Below are 9,777 nucleotides of genomic sequence, written 5' to 3'. Positions count from 1 at the left end.
TGGTGGCTCCCATTTGGGACCAGAGGGTGCCGCATAGGTTTAAGAAGTGAAATGAAACCTTCAAGGGAGCAAAGAGGATTCCCTCCAGGTGCTCAGCATGTGAGGGACGTTCTGGAAGCCGTCTGCAGAGGATAGGAGAAAATAACAGGTTACTTCAAAGGCGCAGCCCAGGACAGGGGGAGTCAAGCAGGCAGATCCACCTAGAATCTGGATGTGTTGCAACAGCGCAGAAAGCAGCATTCCAGAGCCAAGAAGAAAGGGCAAGACATTAGTGGCCAGTGTCGGAGAGGGTCTCAAAGGCAGGGAACTCTGGGAAGGGCCTGAATAGCCCAGAGGTGGGGCAGGCTGGTATGAGCCTTAGGGTGCAGCAAGGACTGTGGACGGCGGCCGTTTGAGCTGGTCTAAGACAGACACAACTTGAGAACTGGAACCTTCTGGAATATGGGTCTAGAGCTGCCAGGCTCCTCTGGTTTGTCAAGAGGAGCCAACAATCTGGATTTTTATGTAAAATCTACTGAGTTCTCAAAGTTGGCAACCAACTGAGATTCTTTTGAAACACCGTGCTCAGCCAAACAAAACACGTCTGCCGCCCGGCTTCTGCCTAGTTCTGGTAGGGACTGTGCTGGGGGCGAAGCCAGAGCTGGGTGTCCTGTGACTAATGCAGGGGGTGAAGTGCCGACTGGCAAGTGGGTCTGTTTTCCAGCTGAGGGACCCTGGTTTTCCTGAGACAAGCAGGAGGCCAGCTGGGCCATCTCAAATCCAGGGAGACAATCATACCCCCATCCAGGCCCACCCTTTCTGTCTGGGTTGCAGAAACAACAGACTGGCTGGAAGCAAGGTTCATGTTTCCCCTGGGGCAGGGTTGACTGTCCCTCTGCCTGCTCCCTCAGCCCAGGAACCGCTTTGGGCCCTGAGACACGCCGAGATCCTTCTCCCATGAGACCTCATGCTTTGAACATGAGCCAAAGGGGTCAAAGGCCAGAGGCCAGTAGATAATAGCACCCAGAAGCACTGGGGGAAGCCCTCCAGAGATACGTCTAGAGGTACATCCTCAGGCTGTGGCCACCAAAGGCCATCTGGGCTCATTCATGGTGGCTGTGGCCTGGAACGGGTGGAGCAGAACCTACAGGGTTGCTGAGGCGAGCCGTCTCTGGTGGCAGAGGAACAACCTGGGGTCTGTGGAGTAAGGAGCCAAGACGACAGGACATGCAGGTGTATGCCTGTGATCCCAGCACTGAGGACAATCAGAAAGTCAAGATAGTCTTCAGCCATTTCCTGAGTTCAAGACTGGGCTACAGGAGGGAGGAAGGGAAGGAGAGAGGGAGGGAGGGAGAGAGAGAGAATAAGGAGTGAGAACTCTGAGGTCAGTTGCCTCCTGGAAGGCAAAGTGACTGGGGGACAGCAGGACTGGTGACCTGGGTAGCCTGGTCAGGGTCTTCTAAGGGTCACTCTCTACCTGTGCAGCTGGCCCATTGGACAGAGGCAGGGATTCTGCGGTCAGCGCCGTGGCCAGTGTGGCTGGACCAGAGACTGGGAGCCACAGGAGGCCCCGAGTGCAGGAATGGTCTCAGGCTCTTGCTGGGAGATGGCTGCCCGACAGAGTAGGCTAAGGGATGCCGTAACAGTTTCCCTCTCAGACCAGAAGCCTCGGGACACTGCCCTTAGCTTGGACGCACGGAACACAGCCCCTTTCCACGGAGCCCTCTCCTTACGGCATTGAAATTTTGTTGCTCCCCCCGAAGTCTCCCCCGCCAGACCCAATGTGAGCTCCCCAAGGCGTATCAGGGTCATCATGGGGTCTCTTATGTCCAGCCCAGGGCTTGATTCATATTTGCCAAATGTGCCCAGCAGAAGACTCAAGACCCTTCCACTCTGGTAATAGAAACTGGGTTCTCCAAGACAGGGTCCGTGTAAAACATCCTGCTCCAGATGAAAGGCCTCTAGGGAAGGGGCCAGGGAACCTACTCTCTGACTTCTGACTTTGAAGGATTCTTCCTGAACTCCCAACCAAGCTCACTCTTCTATACCTTGTCAGCCCAGAGCCTGCAGGCACCAGTGGACAAAGAGGGTCTACAGGCTGACTCAGGGACACTGAGTCCTCCTTTGGTGGAGTCTGGGTCATCTCTCTGAGGTTTTTGTTGTTGTTATTTGTTTGAGACAGGGTTTCTCTGTGTAGCCTTGACTGTCCTGGACTCTCTTTGTAGACCAGGCTGGCCTTGAATTCACACAGACCCACCTGCCTCTGCCTCCTGAGTGCTGGGATTACAGGCATGCGCTACTGCACCTGGCTAGGTTTTTGTTGTTGTTTTGCTTAATATTTTTATTTTGTGTGTGTTTGCCTGCATGTATGTGTACCATGTACATGCCTGGTTCTCTAAGAGACCATAAGAGGCCACCACATGTCCTGGAACTGGAGTTCTAAACGGTTGTGAGCCCTGCCATGTGGGTGCTTGAACCTGAACCTGGGTTCTCTCCAAGAGCAGTCAGTGTTCTTAACCATTGAACCATCTCTCCAGCCCCAAATATTAATTTTATTTAGCCTGTGTGTGCGCGCACCTGCACATGCCCGAGCACTGAAGCACGCTTGCACGCACTCAGATATGCTAAAATATGCATGGAGAGAGATCAGAGGACAGTTGGATTTCTTCTTCCACCTTGGGTTTGGGCAGCAAAAGCCTTGATTCTGAGCCTCTTTAGGTGCTTCTTGCAAAAGGGTTTAAAACACTGTCCATTTGGGGTGTCGAGGCGCAGGCCTTTAATTCCAGCACCCCTGAGGTAGAGGCAGGTGGGCCTCTGTGAGGTCAAGGTTAGCCAGGGCTACACAGTGAGACCCTGACTCAAAAGCAACAGAACAATTGATAATCCCATTTCCAAAAACGATTAGGGGAAATTCCTGAAAGCATATTAGCTCTGAGGAAACCTAGCGCGTGGGGCCTGCTGGGCTGGGGGTGTCTGGGTGCGGGGCTGTCTGGCCTGGATGCTGGTAATTTTGCAAAAGTTTTGTGCGTGTGCTGAGCTGGGAACACAGCAGCAGCCGCCATTCAGTGAGGCCACCCGCCCCCGGTCCGCCCACCTCCACCGCGTCCTGAACCCTGGAACCGCGGGTGGCAGCCATTCCGAAATGAGTAGGGGAGCTGCCCGGAGCAGAGGGGGTGCGTGTGTCGCCGACCCGCGTGTCTGGGTGCAGGAGGCGCCTTCCCCTTGGAGGCACTTCCGGCCTGAGCTGCAGCCGCCGCCGTGCGGCCCACCGTGCCGGAGGCCGCCAGGAATCGGGGCGCAGTACGCGCGCGCGCGTGGCCATCCCTGGAGGGGCCGGAGGGGCGGGGAGCACGGCTGGGTGGGACCCCACCTGGGACACACCCCGTCTCTCGGGGAGGCGCCGTCGGGGGCCCCCGGCTCCCCGCCCCCCCACCCCGCCGCGGGCCGCCCCGCGCTCCTCCCACCGCCCACCTGCCCCGCCCCGCCTCGCGCGCCAGGCGGCCGCGGCGCTCGGTCTCCCCGCACCCGCGCTCGGTTCCTGGCGGCTCGGCGCCATGGGTGAGTGCGACCCCGCCGACGTCTGCTCCCGCCCTGCAGGCCGGCTGGCTCCTCCGGTGGCTCGGAGGGCGTCGCAGGAGTGGGGGCCGGGCCTGCCCCGGGGAGGGCCTTGTTGGAACCGGGTGGACGCCCGCCTCTGAACTCGGGACTGGCTGCAGCTGCCCTGTCCTCGCCCCTGCCCCCTCGCTGCGGCGCTCAAGCCTCCGGGAAGAAAAGGCATCAGCTTAGAGGGTGCCAGACTCACGGTCAGAGATGGACAGCAGGGAACAGAGGTGGTCCCAGGCCCCTGGAAGGGAATGTCTGTCTTCAGAGGGTCTGAGTTGGAGAACAGGGCTAGGAAGGGCATCTTGGACCCTTGGTGTCCCCCTCCTTTCTCCTAGGAGCCCTGCTCCGGATTGCATAGAAAGTCTGGGGCCCCAGGAGGTGACTGAGCTTTCTCCCTCACTCCCCCTCACCTCCCCCCACCAGTGGGACTGAGGGAAGGAGTAGCTGACTTCCAAAGACACCCCCCTGGAATCTGGACAATTTCCCTGGGGAACTGCACAGAAAAGGGCTCTGCAAACAGATCCCCCTGCAGATAAGTTGGCTTTTAAAAGAGAAAAGGACACTGACTTCCTTTGAAGGCAGGATTGAGGAGTCCGCCCCTCCAGTCCCCTGGCCTGGAGGCCGAAAGGGCCCAGGGGAGTGTGGGTGCCCCCCCTCCCCGAACTGATGCCCTCTGCTTCTCCACAGAAGACCAGAGCCCAGCAGAGGAGAAGGGACTGCGCTGCCAGAACCCAGCCTGCATGGACAAGGGCCGAGCTGCCAAGGTAGGGGACTGCCAAGCTTGGGGAATACAGGACAAGTTCTCCCTACCCAGGATGTCCGTGGAGCCCTTGCCAGGGCACAGCGATGCCCTCTGGATTCGGGGTGGCTGGTTTAGGAGGCAGAGAGTGTGTTCATGGTTCAGGAATAGCAGAGTGGGGGACTTGTGTCAAAACAAGGAAGTATACCATGGGGTCCTTGCCACTGCTTGAGTTGAGTGCTGCAGCCCCAAGTCACAGATAAGGAAGATGGAAAAGCGGAGTCTTCGGACGGGAAGTGGTCCTCAGAGTTTGGTTTGGCATCTGGCCACTCTTCAGACCTGGGCATGGGATATGGTGGGGCTTGAGCACAGCTGTGGCTGTGGCCATGACCAAGGGGAGGAGAAAGGGGCCACTGGCCTTAGAGTTTGAGGAATCAGAATAAATTGAAGAGAAGGGAGCCAGGGAGAGAGGTAACAGCAAGAATGTCACTGCGCCCAGGCATTTCTGCCCGTGACGCACTGGGCTCGGTGCCACACGCTTGCTGTGCCTTACCCATGGCTGTGGCAGCTCAGTAGGGAAGGTATTGTCACCAGGCTTTCCAGATGAAGATACCAGAGTTCAGAGAGGTCGTGTGACTTGGACGAGGCAGCACACATTTGTGTGACAATGGCATCCAGTGCTGTATCAGCTTGCTCCTCCTTTCTGGGAGAGGCCCTGGCCTCGTTCCCACTTACAGGTGGGGAAACTGAGGCTCAGAGAGAGGAAATGGTGACAAGCGGTGGACTGGGGATTCGAACCTAGGATTCAGGTCTATAAGGCCAGAGCCCATATTCCTAGCTTCCATGCTGCTTGGCCCTGCCAGCTGCAGGAGATTTAAAATGCCCCCCCCCCCATTCATCCAGCACAGGAGGCCCATGGTCAGAAGGAACATGAGGACTGTTCTGGGGGTGGAAAGAGGAGGGGGCGGCCTCCAGTTGCCGTGGTCACCAGGCAAGGGGGCGGCTGTGATGTCAGATACAATCTGCTGGCCCGGGTGGTGCCTGGCGTTGGGCTCTGGTGTTGGCTGCCTGCCTCTCCCCCAGATTGGCAAGCAAGCTGGCCTCGGCTCCCTCAACACATCTGCTGGGAAACTGAAGCATCTGTCTGACCTAAAGGGGTGACAAAGGGATGAGACAGTGTCCCAGTGGTCCTAGGACCCTGGAGCTGAGACAGGGTCCCAAGCTGCTATGGACAGGTCTTGTGGTATGAGAAGAGGGCTGGCCCTCTGTAGCTTTTAGACCTGCCCTGGGCTGATGGGGACTCAGCTCAGCTCCTCTGTAGCCATGGGATCACCTATCTTGCCAGGTGGAGGATATCCTGAAGGAGGTGGCCTCTGGCAGAAGTGGAGATATGTGTGGTAACAGGAAGAAAACAGTAGACCCAGGAAGGGGATGAGCTACGGGCAGGAATGTGGAGGCAGAGAGGAGAGGGACGGTGAAGGTTTGGTGAGAAAGAGGGACGAAGGTCATTGCTGATACCTTGACTTATTATGGTCATGGCGATGTCTAAGTTTCGGGAAAGTGAGCTCAGAGAGGCAAAGAAACCTGCATACATCACAGAGTACCTGTGATTGCCCCAGGAGGAGGCTTTCCGAGAACAGGCCTCTTCTTTTTGTTTGTTTGTTTATTTTCGAGGCTGTCCTGGACCAGGTTGGCCTGGAACTCACAGAGATACACCTGCCTCTGCTTCCCAATTGAGTGTTAGGATTAAGGGTGTAGTGGTCTGTTCTCAGTTTCTTGCTGTTAGCAGGAAAGGCCAACGGCAAACAGGGCTGCTCCTAATTCCAGGGGTAGAGGGCTTCCTTGGGTGCTGTCTCCCCGCCATGTTCTGTCCCTGGGCGTCACTAGGATTGGTGTAACCATGATGGACTTCCTGAAGGAGGCAGCTGTGGTCCTGGGAATGGGAGGTGTGGAGTTGGGGAGCAGAGTGAGCAGGGGAGGGATGTCAGGATGAGATGGGAGTGAGTCGGAGGAGGAGGAGGACAGACTGACAAAGAGAAGGAAGGTTAAGCTTCATCAGGAGCTTGCTAAGTGTCCTATATGGCAGGATTGTGTGCCATGGGGAGTCCTTAAGAGATGTGATGAAGACGTATAGCTCATACCATTGAGTTCCAGGATTGTGCCCACTTCTTTACCCTGAGTGGTCATTGCTCCTCTCCCAATTGCCCTGAGGATTAAAAGAAGCCCTTTGTGTAGAGTGCTTAGAGCTGTGTAGCATGCCACGCTGTGGCCATGGAATTCATCTGCAGCGTGTAGGAATAGTCAAGCCTCTCCTGGGCTCTGTGTGTGCTCCCTGTGGCTCCTCAGGGTGAGACTTCACAGCTCTGCACACCAGACTCTGCCCAACAAACCCATACAGCACACTGAGGGGGAATGACCAAGGCAGATGAGTGTCATGGATGTCCTTAGTCCTCCTATAGAATAGCCATAGGGCAGTGGCTGACCCCAGCTCTTTGCTGGGCCTCCTTGTGGCAAGCATCCTGATCAGTCTGCTCAGTACCTTGGGTCATGAGGAGACATGGTGCAGGGCTGGCACTGGATCACAGGCCTCCATACTAAAGGGTTTAGGGACCCCCAAACCAAGGAACCAGTCCTAGAGGTTTGCCAAGAATGTGCCGGTCCTAGTAGGAGTCTCCTGCCAGCAGCCCACCCCAGGCGGGAGAGCCAACTCCATTTTCATGGAATGACTGGCACACTGAGCAGATGACTTCCTGTTCTCAGGACCCCCATTCCCAAGCAGACCCCAGGAAGAGAGGGAGGTGATGCTTTCTGCTTTGCTCTCAAGGGCCTGGTAGGAAGGTAAGTTTGGATTTCATATAGAGAACTTTTCCACAGTGGAGCTATCCCTTCACTGATCAGTCATGAGCTCCCTATCCTTGGCATGTTCTAGCAGATGGGGGGCGTAGGAATGATGGAGTGGCTGGAGATTAGATATGGAAACCCCAGAGTTCTTTCAGGGTTGTGGAGCAAGGAGAGGAGGGCTCTGGGGTGGTGTCAAGGTGAAGGCCAGTGGAGTCGGGGCCAAAGAAGGCCTGCACCCTCTGCTGTTGCCGAGCCAGTGTGGGCAGGGTGCCATGACGGTGACCAGCCTGTTTTCGGGGGCAATGCTTTGGTAATAAGAGACAGGAGACAGAGTACCCTTGGGACTGGCCAGGTTTAGTGGGTTTTGGAGATGACTGGTCACTTTAGAGGCTAGTCAGCTGAAAACAGGTCCTGAAGAAGGGCAGGACCAGAGAAGCAGTGAGTGTGACTCACTTAGGTTGTGCTAAATAATTTGGAGTGAGCAATTGAAAGCTTGCACCTGCCCAGCAAATAAGACTATGAAGTCGAGGAGCTGCCTGGTGGGGCCCAGCGCGACAGGGCCAGTGCTGGGAGTTTGAACCCCAGATCTACCCTTCTGGGGTAAGGGAAGGGGGTGGGGTTGTTCGACCCAGTGTGGCTCCCTACCCCCCGGTCCTGAGTGCAGTTATGGGTTGCTGGGAGAAGAGAGTGGTAGTTTGGTAATTAGTGCCTGTAATTATAGTATTCAAGAGGTTGAGGCAGGAGGATTATTGTGAGTTTGAGGCTGGCCTAGGAAGGATACGTAGAGACCTTTTATAAAATGCAGAAGAAGCACAGAGGGGAGGGCAGCTGGAGGGCCAGCTCAGGCGTTTACAACGCTGGCTGCTCTTGCAGAGGACTGGGGCTCGATTCCCAGCACTTCCATGGTGGCTCACAACCATGTAACTGTAACCATGTAACTGTAACCCTAGTTCCGGGGATCTAACGCCTCTTCTGACCTCTGGCACCAGGCACACACGGTGCACTTACATACATGATGACATGTATGTAAGTTTTTAAAAGAAAGAAAGAAAGAGAGTTGGGAAGGGGCAGGCCTGATGAGAGGCCCTGGCCAATCTTGGTGGGAGACAGGGAGATAGAGGCTTTACTGACCTTCCTCTGTGAGCTTCCTTGGTGACCTTGGGCTTTCACAGTTGCTGTTTCTGGGCCCCACATCAAGGTTATACTAGGACACAGCGGCCACCCTCAGATGGCTCATTATAGTGATGGCCAGTGCTGAATTCTGGCAGGTGAGGCGATTGTTGCTGGTTGGGGAGAGCAGGCATACGTGGAGCACAGAACCTCCTCAGTTGGGAGTCCAGGCGCTGTCTTTAGGGAGCAAGACTCACAGATAGAAACCCCTTCTTCCCGCCTAACTGCATCCCAGCCTGGACCCTCAAGAGGAAGGGGCCTGTGGCTAAGCTTCCTGTCCTGTGCCACCTGTCCCAGGTCACACTCTGCCTCCACGCAGGCCCGGAGACCCATGGGACAAAAGGGTGAGGCCCAGGCCAAGGGTAAGGAGGAGGCCTGTGAGCCGCCTGCAGCGCTCAGAGTTGCCTGGCAGAGCCACCCCACCCTGGCTGGCCTGCCCACGCATGCAGGCACCACCCTTGGATATCTGAGGTGGCGGGTAGAGCCCTGGGCCATCTCTCAGGGGAGCCTAGCTCTGCTAGAGAAGCCTAGGGCCAGTGTGCCTTTCAGACAGGAAACCCCAGCTCCTCTCTCAGGTCCGTCCGTCTGCTGTGGGTTGAACACGGAGCCAGCTCCATCTAGCCCCAGATCTGTAGCTCTTGCTGGACCTGGAATTCCTCTCAGTCCTGGTTGGCCCTGTGTGGACAGAACCCTCTAATTTTCTGGGGTTGGGAAGAAGGTCCTAGTGGGGAAAGAGCCTGATTGGGGGTGCCTTAGAGATCCCATTATTCCTAAGCCTCAGCATCTAGTTTCTGGGTATCAGTTTCAGCAGGGCAGCCCTGACTCACTCTGGAGCCAGGCTAGGCTGGAAGGGGTCCCCTCCCGAGAGTCAGGGACTGGGACCTCAGATCTGCTTTCCCATCCGTGGCAGGGGTTAGGGCTCCTCCTCTCCTCACGCCCACTCAGTCCCTTTCTTGACGCTACACTCTGGCCTAGGGCAGCATGACCCGGGTCCCCTAAGCAGCAACCTCTACCTCTGTTAGGGTAGCCAACACATCGAGTGACCAGAGCCCAGTCTCCCAGAAGTCCTTTTTAGATAAATGTCCTGGCCCCAGTGATCTTTGCTTGCTCGGGGGTGGCTCCAGTCACAGATGTGCGTTTGCCCACCTGTACCCTGGCAACCTGCAGCTCCTCCAGGCCTTAGCTTCTTCCTGTTAAGTTGGGGGCAGTCACTGTCTCCTGTTGCTCAGCCTCCTGGGGCAGGAAGTTGGGAGAACCCAGTGGAAGGTAGTAGCTATTTCCGACTGTAGGACAAGGACAGGCAGAGGACTGGAGCAAGACCACCAGAATTTGAATTGAAACTCACCCACCTGGGGCCAGCAGGTCACACACGAGCTCCAGGAAGAGGGAGAAACAATAGTGTGTGTGTGTGTGTGTGTGTGTGTGTGTGTGTGTGTGTGTGTGTG

The 9,777-nt window shown here is 56.4% G+C and overlaps 1 protein-coding gene across 5 annotated transcripts in view; it reads left to right on the top strand.

The window, feature by feature from the left end:
- The first annotated feature begins 3,475 nt into the window (after positions 1-3,475).
- Plekhg5 (pleckstrin homology and RhoGEF domain containing G5) overlaps positions 3,476-9,777 on the top strand; it is a 25,059-nt gene continuing 18,757 nt past the window's right edge. For 2 of the 5 annotated variants that reach the window (XM_055615268.1, XM_055615270.1), the window contains exons 1-2: positions 3,476-3,537; positions 4,270-4,346. In XM_055615268.1, the coding sequence (XP_055471243.1) occupies positions 3,534-3,537; positions 4,270-4,346 (81 nt within the window). In that variant the 5' untranslated portion in view covers positions 3,476-3,533. Of the gene's footprint in view, positions 3,538-3,791; positions 3,810-4,269; positions 4,347-9,777 lie in introns of those variants that run through there. The other 3 variants (XM_055615269.1, XM_055615273.1, XM_055615271.1) reach the window with 3 other exon arrangements.

The sequence above is a fragment of the Psammomys obesus genome, unplaced genomic scaffold, assembly GCF_907164565.1.
Source record: "Psammomys obesus unplaced genomic scaffold, mPsaObe1.curated_primary_1811, whole genome shotgun sequence".
NCBI classification, from domain to species: Eukaryota; Metazoa; Chordata; class Mammalia; order Rodentia; family Muridae; genus Psammomys; species Psammomys obesus.
Note: the sequence above shows the minus strand (reverse complement) of the source record. Positions and strands in the feature narration are given on the sequence as shown.